This window comes from Hibiscus syriacus, unplaced genomic scaffold (assembly GCF_006381635.1).
Source record: "Hibiscus syriacus cultivar Baekdansim isolate YM2019G1 unplaced genomic scaffold, ASM638163v2 tig00110057_pilon, whole genome shotgun sequence".
Classification (NCBI taxonomy): domain Eukaryota; kingdom Viridiplantae; phylum Streptophyta; class Magnoliopsida; order Malvales; family Malvaceae; genus Hibiscus; species Hibiscus syriacus.
In genome coordinates, this window is record NW_024062581.1 from 1357942 (window position 1) to 1379577 (window position 21636).

The 21636-nt window shown below is 35.7% G+C and overlaps 1 protein-coding gene and 1 long non-coding RNA gene across 2 annotated transcripts; both read right to left on the reverse strand.

Moving 5' to 3' along the window:
- Positions 1–11542: 11542 nt before the first annotated feature.
- On the reverse strand, positions 11543–14154 carry LOC120214317 (UDP-galactose/UDP-glucose transporter 2-like). The gene is made up of 7 exons (XM_039212239.1): positions 13925–14154; positions 13536–13564; positions 13255–13456; positions 12870–13112; positions 12670–12771; positions 11880–11987; positions 11543–11797 (listed from the first exon to the last, which is right to left on the reverse strand). The coding sequence occupies exons 1-7, from the start codon at positions 14048–14050 to the stop codon at positions 11543–11545; spliced, it is 1065 nt and encodes a 354-aa protein (XP_039068170.1). The 5' UTR covers positions 14051–14154.
- Positions 14155–19856: 5702 nt separating this feature from the next.
- On the reverse strand, positions 19857–20195 carry LOC120214318. The gene is made up of 3 exons (XR_005524852.1): positions 20161–20195; positions 19981–20082; positions 19857–19881 (listed from the first exon to the last, which is right to left on the reverse strand). It is a non-coding gene; the product is annotated as an uncharacterized LOC120214318 (long non-coding RNA).
- Positions 20196–21636: the final 1441 nt, after the last annotated feature.

A 21636-nucleotide genomic window follows, 5' to 3' on the forward strand; every position in this document is an offset into this window, starting at 1 on the left:
TGCATCATCTAGTTTGACTTATGTCAAGACCCGGAATGACGAAATCTCTACTTCAATGGGTAGCACTGCTTCCATTCCATAAGCTAGTGAAAATGGAGTTTCCCCAGTCGAGGTTCGTACCGAGGTTCGGTAAGAGAACAAAGCAAAAGGTAAATTTTCATGCCAATCTTTGTAGGACTCGGTCATTTTCTCCACTATCTTCTTAATGTTTTTGTTTGCTGCTTCTACTACTCCGTTCATCTTTGGTCTATAAGCAGTAGAGTTGTGATGCTTTATGTTGAATTGCTCACAAGCAGCATCCATCATCTTGTTGTTCAAGTTTATAGCATTATCGGTAACTATCCTTTCAGGTAGACCATACTGACATATGATTTCTTTATTCAAAAACTTGCAAATAGTAGATTGAGTGACATTGGCATATGATGCAGCCTCTACCCATTTGGTGAAATAATTGATTGCCACAAGAATGAATCGGTGACCATTTTAAGCCTTTGGATGTATTTGCCTGATAATATCCATGCTCGATAATATCCATGCCCCACACAGAGAAAGGTCATGGTGATGTCATTACATGAATGGATGAGGTGGAACATTGATTTTATCTCCGTAAATTTGACATTTATGACATCTTCCAGCATAGATGATGCAATCACTTTCCAGTGTGGACCAAAAATATATGCATCTCAGTATTTGTCTTGACATCACATGTCAATTTGCATGTGTTACACAAACTTCTTCATGTATTTCTTCCACTATCATTTTTGCCTCTTCAGCATCGACGCACCTTAACAAGACTTGATTATGGCTTTTATTGTACAAGACCTCTCCGTCAAGGACATATCCAGCTATCATCTTCTAATGGTTCTTTTATCAGTTTTAGTGGCTTCTTCTGGATAACTTCGAAGCTTAATGTACTGCAAAATCGTGGTACCAGGGCTTAGTGTCATCCAATTCTTCAATTTGGTAACAATGAGTCGGGTACTCATGCGACTGCATGTCAATTGGCATCATTTCAGCTCTACCAGCCTTGAAAGTGACTGTCAAGGTAGCCAAGGCATCAGCCATTTGATTTTCTTCTCTTGGCACATAGTGGAAGGTGACTTCATCGAACTCTTCAAGCAGATCCAGTATTAGCTTTCAGTATTCCATCAGCTTTGTATCCTTGGTTTCCCATTCTCCACGGAGTTATAGATTACTAATGTCGAATCTTCATATATCCGCAAGGTCTTTATATTTTACCCCAGTGCAGCTCGAATTCCAAGACACAGGCTTATACTCTACCATGTTATTGGTGCAATAGAAGTTCAGTCTGCTAGTGAATGGATAATGATTCCCTTATGGGGAGATTAGGATTGCCCCGATGCCATGTCCTAATGCATTTGATGCACCATCGAAATGCATTCTCCAGGAACTGTCTGTTGAAGTACTTGTTTCTTCTAAGGATATAGCTATCAAGTCTTCGTCTGGGAAATCAAAGTCCAATGGCTCATAATTCTCATCGATTCTACTTGCCAAGAACTCTGATATGGAACTTCCTTTTATTGCTTTTTGGCTCACGTACTCGATGTCAAATTCAAACAAGAGTATATGCCATCGGGCTAACCTTCCAGATAAAGCGGGTACACCCATCATGTACTTTAGGTGATCTAACTTGGAAATCAACCAAGTGGTGTAATACAACATATATTGTCCGAGTCTTTTCGTAGCCCATACTAGAGCACAACAAACCTTCTCGATAGGAGGATATATGACCTCGCAATCGGTGAACTTCTTACTTATATAATAGATAGTTTTTTCCTTTCTTCCAGATTCATCATGTTGACACAAGACACACCCCATTGAGTTCTCGAATATGGATAGATACAAGAACATAGGTTTGTCTGGGATAGGGGACATTAAGATAGGAGTGCGAGACAAATACTCCTTTACTTTTTCGAATGCAATTTGACAGTTCTCGTCATACACTCTGAAGGTCGTTCTTTCGGAGAAGACGGAAGATTGGGTCACATTTGTCGGTCAACTGAGATATGAACCATGCTATGTTGTTCAATCTGCCCAGAAAACCTCGGACCTCTTTTCGTGTTCGTGGTGGAGGTAGATTCTAGATGGCCTTAACTTTATCAGGATCAGCCTCGATGCCTTTCTGCTGAACACAAAGCCTAATAGCTTCTCGGATATTACCCCGAAGTTGTACTTGCTAGGGTTCAGTCGCAGTTGAAACTTTCTTAACCTCTGGAAGAGCTTCCCAAATTCTCGACATATTCATTCTCGGATTGTGCATTGACAATCATGTCGTTAACATAAACCTCGATCTCTTTATGCATCATATCGTGGAATAGGGCCACCATAGCTCTCTAATACGTTGCCCCAGCATTTTCAAACCGAAGGGTATCACTTTGTAGTAGAAAGTTCCCCAGATTATGACGAATGTGGTCTTCTCTATGTCTTCAGGATGCATCTTGATCTGGTTATATCCCGAGAATCCATCCATGAATGAAAAGAAAGTGTTCCCGACTGTATTGTCTACCAACGTGTCGATGTGGGGTAGAGGAAAGTTGTCTTTGGGACTTTCTTTGTTAAGGTCCCGGTAATCAACACACATGTGAACTTTCCCATCTTTCTTCGGAACATACACTATGTTGGCCACCCATTCTGGATACTTGGCCACTTGAAGAAAACCGGCATCAAATTGCTTCTTGACTTCTTCTTTACTTCTTCTTTGATTTTAAGGAGCATCTCAGGTCGCATCATTCTTAGCTTTTGCTGCACAGGTTTGGATTCTGGCTTGATTGGCAGTTTGTGGACTACCATACCTGTGTCTAACCCTGGCATGTCTTGGTACAACCAAGCGAACATATCTTTGTAGTCTTGAAGCAAGGTTATCAAGTTTTCCATGCTTAAGCCGAAAGAGTTGTGTCTATTTTAACCTCTTTTATGTTATCTTTAGTGCCCAATTCAAGATTTCGATCATCTCCTCATGTGAAGTATTTTTTTTTCTTCTCTTTCTATATTCTCAGCAATTCAATAGGTAAGTTGCACTCCTCTTCATTTCGCATTCATCGATCTGAGACAAATGGTCGATTCAAAATCCACCTCTGAATCAAATCCTCAGTTCTGCACTATTGTTATCTGGGAACCTGAAGGAAAAGAGAAATGTGTATGCGTGAGAGAAAAATATCCCACACAGAACAGTCAAGATTGCCCAGAATTCAAATCATTGGTCCAGTTCATGATGGACAGTAAAGAGCTGGAATTTTATGAAGAAGTTCAGGATTCCCCGGAAGTAGACATTTGCGCTACCAGAGAATCATCAGACAAAAGATTCGGTAGGGGTAATCCTTTGATAATTACCCCTAAGAAAAATATGACAGCAACAACACCAGCCAAGTGGTGATCACAGCACCTTGGCCTTTTCAATACAAGGACAGTCGACAAGTGCCATAGAAGTACGAATGCCAGGTGAGTACTTCCAAAGAATGTGATAGCAAAGTGGGGTAGAGACCACTTGAGCCTTTCAAAGAAGATGTGATGGCTATAAACCAACCTATAAAGGAGGAAAAAGCTAAAGAATTCCTCAAATTCTGAAGCATAGCGAGTACAGTGACAGCTCCACAACTTGCCAACGCACACCTCAATATTGACACTATTGTTAAACTCAGAGGCACATCAGGAGGCACTGTTTAAAGTCCTAAATCAAACGTTCATGCCGTAAAACATACCAGTCAGTAAGATGGATCGACTGGTGAACAATATTCAAGCTGATAATCTTATCTTGTTTTCGGATGATGAGATTTCATCCGGAAGAAGAGACCGAACAAAGGCATTGTATATCACTACGTATTGCAAGGGGCATGCCCTACCAACTGTGTTGATTGATAATGACTCAACCCTAAATGTGATACCTTTAGTTATATTGAAAAATCTGCCCATAGATACATCATACATATGAACCTGCCAGAATGTGGTCTGAGCATTTGATGGGACCAAGAGAGAGGTTATTACCAAGATCGAGGTGCCATTGACCATCGGACCTACCATATATGATGTCGAGTTTCTAGTGATGGATATCATGTCGTCCTATAACTATCTTTTGGGAAGGCCGTGAATCCATCAAGCAGGTGCAATACCATCCACACTGCACCAAAAAGTTAAATTTGTTATTGATGGGGCCTTAGTAATTATCAATGTTGAGGAAGATATTGTAGCAAGTGTGACCACGGAGGCCCCATACATCGAAGTAGATGAGAAAGCGGTGGAATGTTCATTCCGCTCCTTGGAATTTGTGAATTCCATTTGTGGCAGAAGAAAAGAAGATTCCTAAACCCTGATTCTTTAAATGTACCAAGATAGAGATCAAGCAAACCCTGGGCTGAGGTGCCAAAACCGAAAGGGGATTTGGGAAGTTACTGCATGGAAGGATCGATCCAGTCCTTCCTATTTTGAAACTAGATCAGTTTGGGCTTTGTTTTCAGCCCAGTTATCAAGAAAAGAGGAATGAAATCCAGAAGAACCGGGAAAGAATGATAGCCAGGTTAACTGGAAATGACTTTCAACGGGAACCCATGGTTTTCCCACGCATACACATTTCTAGTTTCCTTTGAATGAAAAGGAAACTAGGAAGCTGTTTGTGCAGACCTTGAAGGCACCTTTGGATGAAAGAAATGTGATTTCCACCAGGTGCTCGAAGTAAGGTGCCTTCAGGGTCTGCACAAACACTTCCTAGTTTCCTTTTCATCCAAAGTGGATGAACTTGCACATCCAAATCCCTCCATCGTTGTGCGTATTGTCAGAAACTTTCATTATGCTTTTTTTCCAAGCTTTGTAGCATAACCGTTCTGGTCTCATATCATTAATATACTTGTATTCTCTATGAAAGACTTGGCTAAGTCTTTCCGCTTCTTGATATGAGTTCGACTGAGATGGTTGTACTACCGAATAGTTGAACCGGACATGCTCCCCTGGAAACAGTGGATTAGAACTTGGTCATTCCCCCATATCCTGTCATCTTCCGATAGAACATAGTGATGGGCTGAAGGAAGTTGTAACCGTCAAACTTCTCGAACTCCAGGACTTTGAATTTTGGTGGAAGCACTAAATCGAGAACCAAGCTAACTCATTGCATCCATCCCATAATAGTCGTGGTCCCCTTTGACCATTTTCATCTGGTCTTCCAACATTCTAATCTTTTCTTCCATATTTTTTTCCTTATCCTCCTCGTTAAAATTCGGGATAAGGTAGTCGTCCGGATGACTGTCAGGGTTGGTTGCAGAAGTTTGCATATTTGCAACCGATACAGCTTTCCCTTTGGTAGCAGATGAGTCCCCTTACAGTCCGGGCAAGATCTCGGATAAGACAACCACTTGTGGGGTTGGTGGTATAGCTATGCTCTCGATGAACCTCCCCCGGGTGCACTGGCCTGCTGCAAACCTGACAACTTGGCTATGATTTGATCAACTAAAGACTCATAGGTTCTCGTGATGGAATCCAGGGTACTTTGACTGTTTTGGGATATCTTATCTTCAAGTTCTTTCTGCAATTTTCCATGTTCTCAATTTTCTCGATTCTGGCCTCTATTTGTCTCTTTTTTGTTCGAGTGTTGTGTGGATGATGTGTATCTTGAGCTCGTAGAGGTAAAATTGATGCTTGTTCTCTCTGAGACATGTTTTGTTAGTTAATATGAATGTAAAAACATGGAAAAAATAAAAAATAAACATGAAATATAAAATGCAAGGTATACAATGCATGATGTATGTAATTTAGAGGCATTGATCCAGAAAAGTGTCCATTATTATACATAATCCTTATTTAGACAAAAATGTTTTATCTTTTAAGAGACATAAAAAAATCAAAGGTACATCCGGACTAAATCTCTAGACCCCGAACATCTTCTACTAGATTGAAAAGTATTCTGCCTTCATCTATCACTGGCTGAATGCCTTGTCGAACCACTCCAGCTTCCCATGCTAGGTCGAGTAGATGATGGGTTACCTTTTGTACTTGATCCGGGAAATCTCGGATGACTGCGTCTCTGGCCTTCATCGTTTGCTGTGCTTGCTCCCAACGGAAATGCCACTATAAACCTCCGTCAAAGGGCACTATCTGAAGCTCGTTCGCTTACTTCTTGAACCCATCTACAATAGCTTCCAACTCAACTATTGTCTTGCCATCTCTCTCATGTTGTTTCTCTAGATCAGCTACCCGGATTATCAAGTGTTGGTTCTAATGTTGATTGTCTGCTAAGCATCTTTGAGCAGTCTTCAATTGTTCCTTCCAAGCTCTCTCATCAGGCCCCTCGAACTTCCCTTTCAGGCTGTAAGCTTCATCTTTCCAGTATTCAGATATCACTTTCAACTTGGAGTTATCATTGACTTTATCTTGATACCCCTTTCTCAAGTCTTCGAGCTCGAAACAGACTTTCTTCTGTTCTTTCTCTAGTTTGTCTGCTCGATCTTTCTGAGTGTCGCGTCTAGTTTCCACTGATAGCATTCAGCTTCAAGTTCCCTTATCCTCTGCTTCAACTCATTATTGACAGCTTCAAACTCTGCCTTTGCTATCTCAAGTTCGAAAGGGGCATGCCTGAGATGTTCCTCCATGGTCCGAGTGTCCTCACAGTCTGGCACCAGGATGTTATCATTTTTCCTTAATCTTCGCCACTCAAATAATCCAGAGTAAGTATGTTTTTGGCAGCCACGACACCCATCCGAAACACTCTCTTCCATGATTCAACCACCTCTTTGATCATCTTCTTATAGTTATCACCATGGTACACAAACTCTTATACAGATAATCTGTTGTGGCCGGGAAAATCTAACGTGCCCCATACTGTCGAAGTGCCAACAGCGGAGAATATCCAACTACGCCCCATAGTCTAATTAGGGTCATAGTGTTAGAATCCCCACACCGAAAAATAATGTCGCTGTAGAACAACCAGGGGGCTCTCCAGGCAATGTCTCGGTCTTGAAGATGAGCAAAGACTTTCATCCACTTTTCCTTTGATGTGCCTTTATGCCATTTCATAGTGATGAACTCTCCAAAGGTGAATAAGTGGTGGTGAAATAGCGGTATGCAACCTCGTTAGTCTTCCAGAAGTGGCTGTGAATCCAGACTTGAAGGAGCTGAGCACATCCAATGAACATTTCTCCGCCGGTTCTTCTGCAATGGTTGAGAGATCGAAAGATTTATAAGATATCCGGTGCTGGGTTGACTCGCTTCAGAAATTGTTCAAACAGTTCCACCACGGTTGTGTCAATGCACCCAAAAGTCTTCGGAAAGATAATAAAACCTTACAGACCTAGTGCAAAAAGGTTTATTGTCTACCATTCATCAGGGTTGTTCTACATTAGTTGCTTGATGTCAGACCAAGGAATTCCTTCTCCGATGCCTCTGCGCTGAGTCCGATCAGTTACCCATTTCTCGTCCACTCCCACAACTTTGGCCAACCCATTTTTGAAAGGTTGACTCTTGATATGCTTAATATAGTCTCGCTCCAGTCTGATGTTTTCACAGAGTAGCAACGTAGTATACTCCTCAATAGTGGGCACCATGTCCTCCCGGTTAAAGGTGAAGCAGTTGTACCCTAGATTCCAAAATTAAATCAAGACTCTGATCAAGGGCTCGTCTATCTTGACATGGAGTAGAAGTGCGATATCACCATACCGCTGGCTGAACTTATGCTTTCGGTCGTCTTTCCAACTGTCCCAAATACTCTATAGCTCTTGGACATCATTCTGCTTCAGGCTGACAGAGGCAAAACTGACCAGTTCTGACACATAGCTTCCCTGAAGACTGTCTCCCTTCTCTTTCTAAGTTTTCTTGGACTATAGTCGTACCTCGGCATTTTTTATCTCTTGTATTACAATACCTTTGTCCATGAATTCATATTATTTGGGTATAAAAAACTCTTTTTAGGGATCAATAGCCTCTTTTATTATGTAAATGCCAAAAAACAAACACGAAAAAAAAGTTAGTAATAATAATAATAATAATGAAAATAAAGAGATAAATAAGAAAAATAAATAAATTGCATGGTTAGGGTAAAAAATGTCCTAGGTTTGAAATGGAGTTTCGGGGTAGGCTCTATTTCTCCATAGTCTCTCGATTTAGGTTCTAAAAAACAGTACCCGAGTTCCCCTTTCCAGTGCCCCCTTGGGCCTTACTAGGCCCATACGAAGAATAAATTCACACGAAACATAAGGTATATGAATCCCGAAGGCTACTTACTAGGCCCATACGAAGAATAAATTCTCACGAGAGCGTCGCTTTCACCCCCACTTAAAAACGGGTTTGGAGCTCGGGTTTAGAGCCTTAGATGAAAATTCTTTAAAGGCTAAAATCATTAGAAAATGGTTAGTACAACTATTTACTCAAAAATATAATCAAAAGTAAGCAATAAGGATCGAAATGTTACCTTGAAATTTAAACTTACCCTTTTCGTTAAAAAGACAACTGGAAATTACCTTAGCCTGACTCACTTACATGTCCTCAGCAGAGTCGTCAAGCTGTCGGAACCGTTTTTCAGGTAGGCCTGGAATTAGGCTTCGACTTAGGAAAATGGATTAGGAGTCACCACCGATCATTTATTTTTAAACAAATGGGTTGATCGGATACCTTATTTCTTACCTGATCTACGTCTTACTAAATATGTGTCGGATTCGGGAGTCGGTTACAGTCAAGGAAGGGTTAGCACCCTTGAACTGCCATTTCGGTACTACGTAATTTCCCGTTGTTTTAATTAAGAAAGTTATAAGTTTAAATTGAAAGGTAAAATAACGATCCAAAACTTACCTCTGATTGATTGAAAACGTACCCTTTAAAAGTCAAAAAATGTGTTGGAAAAAAATGAAAATAAATAATAAAGAAAATAAAAAAACGAATGAAATAAAGAAAATAATATAAAATAAAGAAAATAAATTATTAAAAAATAAAAATAAAGTAAAGATAAAAATGAATAAAATAAATAAAATGAAGAAAGATAATAATAATAATATATTCATAGTAAACAACTAAATAAAAATAAGAAGATAATGCAAATAAATAAATAAATGAAACAAATAAAAGGGAGACAAAAAGATAAAAGTAGAGAAAAAATAAAAAATAAAAAAATAAGTAAAATAGAAAAATAATAATAATAATAATAATAATAATATAAAATAGAAAACCAAAAGTAAAGACAAAAAATATGGGAAATAAAATAGGAAATATAATAATTATATATATATATATAATAATACTAATGATAAAATATATATAATAAAATTAATAAAATGTAATATATAACAAAAATAAGAAAAAAATGAATAACTAAATAAATTTACAAAATTAAAACATGAATTGAAATTAACGGGGGTTAAATTGAAAAGAAAATCAAATCGAGTGGCCAAATCAAAGGAGATCGGGGTTTAAATTCAATTTAGGGTGTAAATTAAAAGACTTTAAACTCAAAAGGACCAAAAGTGGATTCCCCCACTAACTCCTAAAAACGCGGGTCTGACAGGTTATGGGTCGGGCTCCACGGGTGTACTATAAGACTTAAAAAAATAATCTTTATTAGTTTCATTTGAAAACCAAAATCCCACCCCTTTTCTCTCATTTCTCTCTAGCCCCTTTCACACTCATTCCGGAAATCAACATAGATTTTTAAAATACGCCTCGTATGGGTGTAGATCTAAAAAGAAATATTTCGAACAACCCCTTTTCGGTCATCGACGTTCGATCTTTGGTCATTTCCGAGCCAAATCTCAAGCAACATTCATCATGCAAAAGTAAAAAACGAACGAACAAAGGTAAAAAATAATGCTACCCTTTTATTTCTCTTCAAACTTGTTAAAAAAAGACTTCGAATCTTGCTCGGTATTTCTCTCAATATTTCATGTGATTTTCTTGTATAAATCTCTCTCTGCCCTTCGTGTGTTTGATTACATGAATTTATAAGAATAAAAATCCTCTTTTTAGGCTATTTCGAGTCCTAATCAAACTCTAACTCTTATTGCTTTACTTGTTGTGGTGGGTTGTTGATGTTGATACCTCACACGACGCCGGTCGGTTCGGGACTGTTGGAGAGGCGTGCAGAGTGAGGGAACCTTGGGGGGACCGTTCGGCGCGGCTGGAACAAAGGATGGGAAATTAGGGTTTTCAAACCCTAGTTCACGCGTCTATCGAACTGGACCACTGGGGTGTTTTTGTTGGGCATCCTTGGTTTTGTAATGGGTTTCGTTTTTTTATTTAGGCTTGTAAAGAAGAGAAATAAGGATATGTAAATAACATATATAATATATATATAACATATAAATTATATATTATATAATATATATATATAGTTATTTATGTAGGGACGAAATATATGTCTACACTAATATAGTTTAATTTAAATATAAATCTGGCCCTTACAAGAGAGTCGAGGTCTAAGAGGGCTAATTTTATAATTTTATTTGATTTTCAGCTTAATAACAAAATAAGTGTCCAAATTATAACGTTTTTCCTGAAGTGATACCTAAATGTTTTTTCGATCAATTCAAGTGTCTAACACTACAAATGTTATCATTATATATGTTTGGACCGTAACGGCCGTTAAATATACTGTTAAGTAACATTTGTCGAATTCTGGTAATTTTGAAAATTTTATTTAAAATAATAAAATTAGCTGACCCTTATTCCCATATGTAATGGGGTAAGGGGAAGGTAAGATAGTAGGTTGTCCCCAACACCAGGTTGAGAGCAGCTTCCGTAGGAGACCTCCGAATTATGAAATGCCCTCCATGGACTCGATCTCATGACCCCAAGGTTAAGAACCTCGTGCTCTACCAACTGAGTTAGATGGTCATTTATTTTATTTAAAATAATAAAAAAAACTTTAAATATTTTTTATTAAAATAACCCAAAAATTTTGGAAAACTTTAAAAAATATCACGAAACTGTTGAAATTCGCGAGACGCGATAACTCTATCGGCAAGTTTGACTACAACAAACAATGGAGATGGTAAGGACGATGTCAACATCGACCATCATGGTCAAACAAGAAAGAAGGTAAGTATAGGGTTAGAAATTTGGACGTTCATTTTAGTACCATGTTGAAAAAATAAGTATAGTTTGAGCACTACTTTTTTATATTAAACCTTAATTTTACTCTCTTAAGATTATGACATATGCTATTAATTTTTCATCGATAGATGATTAAAATAAAAACACTTCAACGAAAGATGATTTAAATAAAAACACTTCAACGAAAGATGATCAAAACAAAAACGTTGAATATGATTGACACGAAAAAATAATTGAATAATTAAAAAAATAAAGTAATAAAATGATGACTAAATAGATAGTTTACCCTTAATTTATTTCTGAGTTTTCCCCTCTGCGTGAAAGCTTCCCTTCGGCAGAGCAATATTACAAAGACCGACATGAGAACGTGCAAAAGCAGGCCGTTTACCCCCCCCCCCCCCAACAAAACACACACACATAAACAAATATTGAAAAAACACGTTTAAAACAGACAGCAAAAGAATTGTCAGTCTTGAACCCCTCAATAATTGAACCCTTATTTTTTTCAGACTAGGGGTTTTCTCTGTTCTTCTTCTCCATCATCTTCTACACTTGCCACTTCTTTAGAAGAGGCTTTTGGTTGCATCATGGCGTTTCCATTTGATCTTTGAACCCTTGGTCCTGGTTTACTTTCCGGCAACATCTTCAATATGATTCCCATGGATATCAGCAACAGCCCCGAACCGTGCTGTTCGGTTAACGGCTTTGTAAATATCATGTATGACAACAACAGAGTTACAGCTTTTCTAGCAGTTGTTATCTAAAAACGCAGGAAACAAGTCAAGGGGCGTATGAGTAGATGAAAATCATGATGTGGTTACGAGATCACAAGTCTATTTTACCATGGCAGTCGTTGCGGCACCGAAAATGGCAATCAGGGATAAAACAGATACTTGACCAATGAATGTAGCCATGGCTTCAAACACTAACACCCCATACACATACGGATGCTGCAATCGATCAACATAAAAAGAACCCAATGATCAATACAAACATCTAATGGAGTAACAATCAAGGTGCATTCAGTAATCGAAACAAGGTTTTATTAGGAACATGCCAATGAAGGAACAATATGAGAGTAACCGGATTAGAAGCCATGGTGCCATCTATTCCATATGCTAGGTCCACAGACATACAACAAGAGAACCTCCTGATGGTCCCCAAAGTACGCCATTTTGTAAATGCAGATACTTTTGTAATTTTTCACATTAATAATGTTACCAAACTCCCCATTACAATAAATTAAAGTATCTCCAAGAGGACCCAGGTTCGAGCAGCCGTGTCTACAAAGTGTGTGAGCATTGTCAATAGGCTAAGAAAATAATGAACATATACTACTTTATAATCACAAAAAAATATATATATCTTTAAATCTTTGTAAGCCAGGCTTGGAAAATTGTTATTCAACACTAAAAGGAATGGTTAACTACTAAATCATTGATTTCTCCAATATGAAGAAATTTAGGCTGAATTAGAGGCCACGTTGTGCATGACTTCAAAACTGTAGACTTCAAGTTTAGGTCACCTAAATAAAATATTATTTCATGCAGCCCCGGCCCTTGGCAGTGCAGGAGGCCAGGGGTGCATGAAAGAAGTCAATCAATAAAATAAAAGAAGGGCATTGTTGCTTACTTGAGAACAAGAATTCCATGCCTTCAAGAGCTCTCCAGTTAGAACCATTGGCACAAGTAAGAAAGGAATCCCAACTACAGTTGAGCAAAACAACATCTCCATCTGCAGATAAATCATCCATATTCATAAAAAATTGTCACTATTTCATTTGCTTATTTATTCCAAGTTTCAAAAAAAAATGAGAATTTTTAAGGCTAAACCTGTGTTGTTTCCGGATTCATGGTGAAAATGGCTTCTTGAAAATTACCCAGAAAGGCATCCATGATTAAAGCACCCGTAATCATTATAACACCAATGATGCTAAAATTTGTAGATGTCTGGGCATCAGCTAAGGTGAAAAGGATAAGACCAACCACAAGAAGCAAAGCTGAGATGTATTCATGAAATGGGTATTTCCTTCTCAGTCCAGGAACAAAAGCACCCATAATCATAACTGGCAGAACCTGAAAAATTTCATACAACAGCAAAACACTTGTTAGTCAAAATGGCATAGATTAAGAACATGCACCTTAAATCACATTGCATGAAAAAGGAAGAAAATTAAACTTTAGTACAAGAAAATTAAAAAAGTTGCAGAGTTGTTACCTTTGTAGATTTAAACATAATTTGCGCAGGATAGTTAAGGTAAGCCAATGAACCCTTGGTTAATCCATGAGAACCCATGAGAACACCAGATAGTTTCACATATGTCTTCCATGGATTCACCATTTGTTTCATAGTAAACCCTTGAAGCCGTATCAGTATCAGGTAAACAAATCCTTGTATAAATGTAAAATACCATCCAAAACTGAAACGTTTCAAAGATTTTAAGTCAAGAAAAAATCAAAATTAAAAGGGCAAAATAGGAGAAATTATGAAGAATTAACCTGAATTGAAGCCTATTATAAACATATTCCTGCAATAAAACAAAATAACACATCGATCGTCAGAGTAAAAAGGGAATTTAAAAAAAACAGAGCGAACCGAAGAAATTATTCTGAATCACTAGACCAAAGGCATCAACAAGTGAAACCAATGAAAATGCAAATAAAGAGAAACTAGTGTTACAAACAAATAATACAAAAATACAATGTCCTAAATTTTACTTTTCATAATTTTTCTTAGCAAGCAAACACAGAAACATGAAAGGGACATGCAGAACAGAGAAACCTTTGCAGATGTAATAACGGGTTCAAAACAACACTAACATGTAATTTTATCAAGAATAAAAGATCAAATAATGTTTTTGGAAGGAAAAAAAACAGCGAGAACAAACCTCACAAACGCCATTAACAAGGTAACCAAAGAAGAACCCAGATGAGCAAATAAGAAACTGTTGCCATTTCGGTCTGTCTGTGAGCGAAATTCCAAACAGAAACCTTGTTTGATCCTCGTTTTTCATCTCTATTCAAATATTCCCGCTTGTTTATTTTACAAAAACCTCTAACTCCTACAAAATAAATTCAACCCCACAACCAAAGAATCGGAGCAAATCCCAGAAAACATGTGGAAAAAGGGTCTTCACATAACACGTTATAGTCTATAAATTTTATTACCCTGAAACGAAACCTGAAAAAGGGTAGATTTCATATATTAAAATAACAAGAAGGGAAGTATCAGAACTCAGAAGGAAAATTATGGAAGACTTGTCTACTCTGACGCCCTCACTGAATTAAAAAGGTGTATCAATTTAAGGGCGAAAGGGAAATTTATGGAGGGTTTGAAGATTTTTTGATTCTTTCTCTCCTTAGGAAAACGGCGGGCAACAAAGCTTACGACTTAAATAAGTAAGAAAATAAAAAGTATTTGGAGTTAAGAGAGTAACAGAGAGGAGAAGATGGAAAGAGTCCTTTAAGATCAAGCTTCGTTCCCAGCTGATCAAGGTCGGGATTCCTTTGCAAATTCTCGGAAAGTTGTTTTCTCGCGGAGATGGAATCGAAGATACTGAAAATACCGTCTCAATAGGAGAGTTTTGACTTTTGACTTTGAGGAAATACTTTTCTTTAATCCTACGCGTTTCTGGTTCTTTTTCGTATTATCAGCTGAATTAAAGGAGTTAATTCATAAAAAAAATCATTTGTTTTACTAATAAACCAACTAGGTTTATTGAATAAAGAAACAAATATATTGAAATCATAATTTCTAAAAATTGTTTACAGAAATTAGAATATATTAATTACTTTAATTATTTAAAAAACTATCAAAGAATATAAATTAAATATTAATAATAAAAAGACTCAATGTAAAAGTAAGGGCTCAAAATATACCTAAAATTAATTTTAGGTGCTTAAAGAATTTTTCATTAAAAATATGTGTCTAGCGTTTCTAATGTCACACTTTTAGGTGTCTAAATAGTAAACGTCGTTAAAATTCAGCTACTAAATGACATGTTTTAGCCATATAAAATTTCAAAATTTTATTTAAAAATACTTAAAATTATTATTTTAAAAAAGAACACAAATTTTGAAACTATAAAAAGAAACCAAAATCTCGAAAAACCTTAATTTCATTCCCCTCACAACCATCGTCCGTCACAACTGCTATCAATCGGTTGAAAACTCAACGGCGCGGAACAACTCGAACACCCAAGTATCGAATCCCCCATGATTCAAGAGAAGATGTGTAGCGAAAAATGGGTGATTGCAGTGACTTATTGATTTCCGTAAGGGCGATGATTCTAGTGATTCAAGCAATTATTCTTTCTATCATGCGTTAAAATCTAGTTAGATGAAGTGACCCACGGCAAAAGACGACAATCAAGGCAACATTGATGGAATCCGACGTATGTGGATAAAGGGATTTGGAATTAGGGTTTTTAGTGTTTTGAATTTTTGGAGATTTAAGAAAAAATAGGTTTTTTATTAAAAAAATATGTTTTTTGTTTTTTGTTTTAAATTTTTAAATTTTTTAAATTTTTATAACTCTGACATGTGTGACTTAATTGTCAAAGTTAACAGTAGGTAACTAAAAGTGTAACGTCAGAAACGTTATGTAGTTATTTTTAACAAAAAAATATTTAGGCTCCTAAATTTAATTTAAGATATACTTTGGGCACTTATTTTTGTATTAAGCCTAATAAAAAAAATCATACCAAAAATGAGTTAAAAAAATCAACTAAATATATTAAAGGAATAGAAGATACAAACAAACATCATTGAACGGTGAAAAAAAATACTATCAACACAAACATAAAAATAAATATAATGATGAAGGTACACTGACAAATAACTTTATCGTGATTCAAACATGATTTATCTGAGATGATTTTCAACACCTATTAATATGATAAAACTAATGTAACATTATAGATTTTGAGCCCGTAGTGATAAAAATGAGTTTTTGAATTGGAAAAAAAAAATGAGAAAGCATTGTTGTTGCAATTATATCTTTGAAAGTTTCAAAGGTCGGTTTCCAGTTAATGGGATGAGGTCATCGAGGTAAAGATGAGGAGAAAATATTGAACTCCTCTATCTCCCAAAATCACATCTTTGTCTTCTTATTCACCCAAATTTCTTCTTCTTCAAAACTTTATAGAAAAAACAAAGGAAACACATTTATTATATTGCATTCTTAGTTTGAACTTTGTGGAGAAATGTGTTGTAATCTCCTCTCCTAGAACTTCAATTCAAATTCTATTTTTCCATGATTGACAATAGTGGTCATGGCAAGGTTTTTGAAGGGTTTTGGGACCCTTGAGCTAACCAGGTCATTTTATCTCAATTTTTAACATTTATATACATTTTTTAAAGTAACAAGAGAATTGGTAGCTATTACTTTACTTGTATGATTAGGTAAAGAAGTATAGAGACCTTCAAATACAAGAACAATAAGACATCTGTGTTTGAATGAGTTGTTCGAGTTCTTAGTCACTTAAGAATAAAATAACATACTTCTAACTCATTTATAATACTTATAGATCGTTGCGTGTAGCTTTGCTTGTATGAATGTTTGAAGAATACTTCGATGTTATTTGCTTGTGGATGAGTTGTGGATGAATTTGGTGTTATACATGCCTCTAAATGTTGTTATATGTCCCCATTTGATTTCGGTAAGCTTTAAACATCACCTCAGGGCTTAAATAAGTGTTTGAGATTAATTTAGATGAATTTCCCTTAGAAAATAGGATATTTCTAGGTTTGATTTGTAACATCTCAAAATCCGGGTCAGTACAATCCGGTAATTTCTGTGATTTTCGAGAAAAATATTATTTTCAAAATTTGAAGTGGGAAATATTTCTAAAATATTTCAAAATGATTTTTGAATATTAATTGTGATTTTTAATAAGCTAAATTGAATTATTTAAATGACTAAATTATATTATTTTTTATAATAAGAGAATTAGGTGACTAAATCAAATGGTTTCAAAATCTTAAAATTCTATAAATCAATTTCACCAAGGTTGTGATTGTTCACTTTTTCTTTTAATTCCACTGTGTTTTTTTTTTCATCCTTATCTATGAATTTTACTATGTTAATTTATTAATCAAAAGTTAGTTTTAATTTCCACCTTTTTACTATGTTATTTTATTAATCAAAAGTTAGTTTTAACTTCCACCCTTTATCATTCATCTTTTGTGCAACCCAAAATAGTCTCTTTATTTCCTTGATTTTCCTTCTCATGGCTAACAAAACTTCTTTCAAATGCCCATCTCGTTTTCTAATTTTTTATTCACTTTTGATCTGCCCTTTCTAAATTTTATAATCTTTTCATCTTCTTTAATCCTCATTTTTTGCCGATTTTACCTGGAGGTCTCTTAGACTTCTTTTTCAACTTTATGCTTCATATTTTCTATCTTATTTCCTTCCATTTCCAGCAAGGTAAGCTTATTTACTTGGTTTCCTTAAGCTTTTTCAATTAAAAGATTTTGATATCAATGGGTAATACATGATTGCATAAGTGATTTGGTAATATTTCATTTTGGGTTGATTTTTTAAATAAAAAAGGGTTATTTTCTTGATTGTATTTATATTGATTCTTTATGGGTTTAAGATGTTTAAAGGTTGAATATAATGTTATTAAAACAACTTTTCAAATGAATTTGATTTGAGCAAGAAATGACGATTTCAATGATTTTTTGGAAATCCAGGAATGTTTATGTTGGCTGTTGTTTTTGGGAGATTTAATGGGTTTTAAATCAATTTTATGATTGTTTAGGTTCAGCTTAAGTGTGACGAAGCAAAGATTCTCAAGTTAGAATGTTTACATCGCGTGGATGGTAAGGTTTTTGTATTATTTGTTCGATTTTCATTCTGTTTTAGAAGCAAAATTTTCTGCTCTGTTTTGGAGGGTTTTGTTACATGTTGAATTTATTTTTTAGGGAACCTAATATGGCTATGTTTGTAAAAAATGGTGCATCAATTGTTGGTGGTCATTTGGTTAGCGTTTGGGGTTGGATCGTATGGTTTCGCCATTTAGGTGAGTTGTTGTCCATTCATTTGTGATGAATGTGTTTAATGTTGAATGAAGGTTTAGCATGTGTGAGCTTTAAATATAAGATTCTAAACTTGTTTACTTGTTGTTGATTAATGATGTGAATTCATGATTTTTGATTTAAGTAAGTGATTATAAGGAGCATGTATTTTGTGACATGATTTGTGGCATTGAAAGAATATGATTTATGCAATCATGTGTAATATGATAAGTTGATCACGAGTTGTGGCGTATTGGAATTAAGTGATATTTGCAAGCATTTATATTTAAGTATGTTAATTATTAGCCATGATGAATTGAAAGTGAGTGGTTATTGCAAGCATGTACATTAAAGCATGATTTATTATGAGTTATGAAGCATGAGATGTAAATGATCATTGTGAATGTACATGTATCATGATGAGTTGGTTATGAATTATGATGCTTTGGAAGAATATGATTTATGGAAGGTGAATTGAATATGTGATATGATTTATGATATGTGGATTGCATTCGATGCATAACCGTTTTGGAAAACTATGTTTCAAGCCTATGTGATATTTAGCTTAGGGATGAGTAGAGACAATCTAATATCCATAGATGAGTGGATATATTTCGTTGTCCAATAATTAGTGGAGACACTCACTACAACAAAACTGTCTTTTTGTAGTGTTTTAAAAAAAAACACATGAGGCATTATGACAAACGCCGCAAAAAGCGCCGCTGAAAATAGCGTCGCTAAAGTTCGCGACGTTTGTGAACCAAAAACTTCGCAATATGTAACGATATATAGCGGCGTTTGTTGATATTTAGCGGTATTTTTCTTACAAACGCCGCAATAGGTGTGGACATTTAGCGGCGTTTGTAAACGCCGCAATAGGTTTTGACATTACGCGGCGTTTGTCTTACCAACGCCGCAATAGGATTTGGTATATAGCGGCGGTTTTAGGATAAAAACGCAGATAAAGATCTGGTATATAGTGGCATTTTAGGATACAAACGCCGCTGATGGTCTAGTAAATAGCGATGTTTGTATCCTGAAAACGCCGCTAAAGGTTTGTATATAGCGGCGTTTGTAACAAAAAACGCCGCTATGGATGTTAATATTTTGCTGCGTTTTTTGATACAAACGCCGCTAAATGTCTTATATATTGCAGCGTTTTTTATGACAAACGCCGCTAAATAACACATAATTTAACCAATTAAAAAAGTATTGTCGATTACCCCAAATCTATTTTTTCAACCTGTTCCATTATCCAACAAAACATTACAGCAATAACATCAAACTCTATATCCATAACAAGCAACATCAAATCCAATATAATAAATAAAAGTTTTCATTAACATAATATAAGTTCAGTTAGACACTGTTCAGTAACAATAACATAATGCTGATAACATAAATGAGACTATGATGATGGATTTTGAGGTTGAGTTTTCTGTATCATATTCATCATATCATTGAGTCATTTTTCAAATTCTTCACATCTCTGCTGATATGTTACTTCTCTCTGTGCTGCCGCTGCTTCCCTTGCTTCATTTTCCGCTTTCATGTTAGCCATTTGTTTATCCATCTTAGCCAACTGTTGTTTTAAACGATTAACTTCTAATTTGTAAGATTGAGACTGTGATGACATGTACTGTGACAAACTGGATCCGAAATATTTGGTGGGAGTAACAAATGATCCTTGACAATGCACCCGACCATATCTTTCAAGACCCAAAACGTCATTAATAGCTCAGTTTTCAATGTCATCATCATTAACCATACCGTGACTCGAACCAGTGATCTAATACTCCGCCCTTTTCTCCTTCAATTTTTCCTAATAATAAGGTGAATAATTAATTAAAATATAAAAAATGTCATGCTACAAATATAAATAAAGTCAAGTAAATTTAAAACATGTACCCAATAAACATACAATAATTTCTGCAGCTTCAGCAGTCATAGGAGTTCCATCCTTCTTCGTATGTGTCATGTTGAATAGTTGGATTCGGCCAACTTTAGAACCGAATGTATTTTCCTACAAAATATAATAATATATTTCTATGAGTTAGTATGTACATGGAATACAAAAAACAATATCAATAATCTATAATACCTCCTCATTAGCTATACAAGCAAAACTCTTTGATCCAGCCGTGTGCGTAAACTTTTGATGTTGCCTGCTAACAACACCAACATGCTCTCGGTCCTACAATGTCAAACAACCAATTTTAATGATGATTTATAATTCGTTACAATTATTTCTGAAAAATACATCATACATGTCCTTTTTGTGAACTCCAAAATCTGACTGCATCTTCCCATTGGTACATGAGCATTCCAGGTGGGACTGTTTGCAGCTTCTCTTCAAGGCTGAGATCATTCTTGAAGTATTTCTTCTTTAAGGAGCTCTTGTAGTCCCTCCATCTCTTTCCTAACGCTTACTTCACATAATCGTCAGAGACCTCTAAAGAAAATTTCTCCTATACAACAAATAAGTGTGCATCGTAAGTATACGTTAGTATTGAATTTGTATAGAGTATATACTAATAATGACATTATTACCTTAACAAAATCCAACGCCTAAGTATGAGAGCAAAATATCGGAGAATCTTGATCGGTTTCTTTCTTGATGGTGCTTGAGCTTCATCCTCAGTAACATTTTCTGCCTCCCCACTCATCCATCAAGATTTTCCGCATACATGATAAGACTCCTGATTTTTTCGATCACCCTAATACAACATACAATCATTCGGACAACTATGAATTTTATCATATCCAAGACCCAAATCTTTTATCATTTTCTTCATATCATTGCATGATTGAGGGATTTTTGCAAAATGAAACACTTCTCCTATTAACTCCAACAATTGCGTAAAGGAATTCCCAGTCCACCCTCCCAGGCATTTTAAGTGGAAAAGATGAATGCAGAAAGAAAGCTTTGAAAATTTGATTCGTCATAAAGTTGTTCATTCATTTCATTTAGCAGCTTGTAAAACTTTGCCGCTTCTCCATTTGGCTCTTCATCGCATTCAATTCTTCCCATCTCAATGGAATCATTAACATCATTCTGCCAATAATTTTCTGTAACATACGGCTGACTATTGTGCATATTAAATACATCTCGTAACATTCCTTCCATGTCATCTTCTCTAAAAGTTGGGTGGTGAGAAGGAGCAGGATATGTCGAATAACTCGTGGAAGTAGATTTATCTGATAGAAACTCTCAATGAAAGATCCATTTTTATACCCCGAACAAATCCAAAAACAACTAGATGCTCGTACACAACTTCACAAATGTGCCAGTTAATGTTAACATAGTTCTTACAAGGGCAAAGAATCATATTCTCATGGCTTGCATTCAGAAAAGCTAAATTTAGAAAGTTTTCGACTCCATTTTGATATTCGACGCTCACCCATGAGAAATCTATCCAAGTCTTATCCATTTTTTATTTCTGGAGTTTCAATTTCAAATGTTAAATGCTAATATTATAGAAAAAGTTAGAACCTAAACATAAGCATTAAACTATCAGATTTAGTGCATACTAATATTTGCATAGTATAGAACTAATCACTCCTAAATTATAAGACT

What these genes read in the sequence shown, in the direction of transcription:
- LOC120214317 (XM_039212239.1), bottom strand. Translation starts at nt 14,050, where the DNA reads ATGAAAAACGAGGATCAAACAAGGTTTCTGTTTGGAATTTCGCTCACA. An exon ending in TTATGTTTAAATCTACAAAG is followed by an intron (nt 13,113 to 13,254) that starts GTAACAACTCTG and finishes GAAATTTTTCAG; the next exon opens with GTTCTGCCAGTTATGATTAT. An exon ending in TGAATCCGGAAACAACACAG is followed by an intron (nt 12,772 to 12,869) that starts GTTTAGCCTTAA and finishes ATTTATCTGCAG; the next exon opens with ATGGAGATGTTGTTTTGCTC.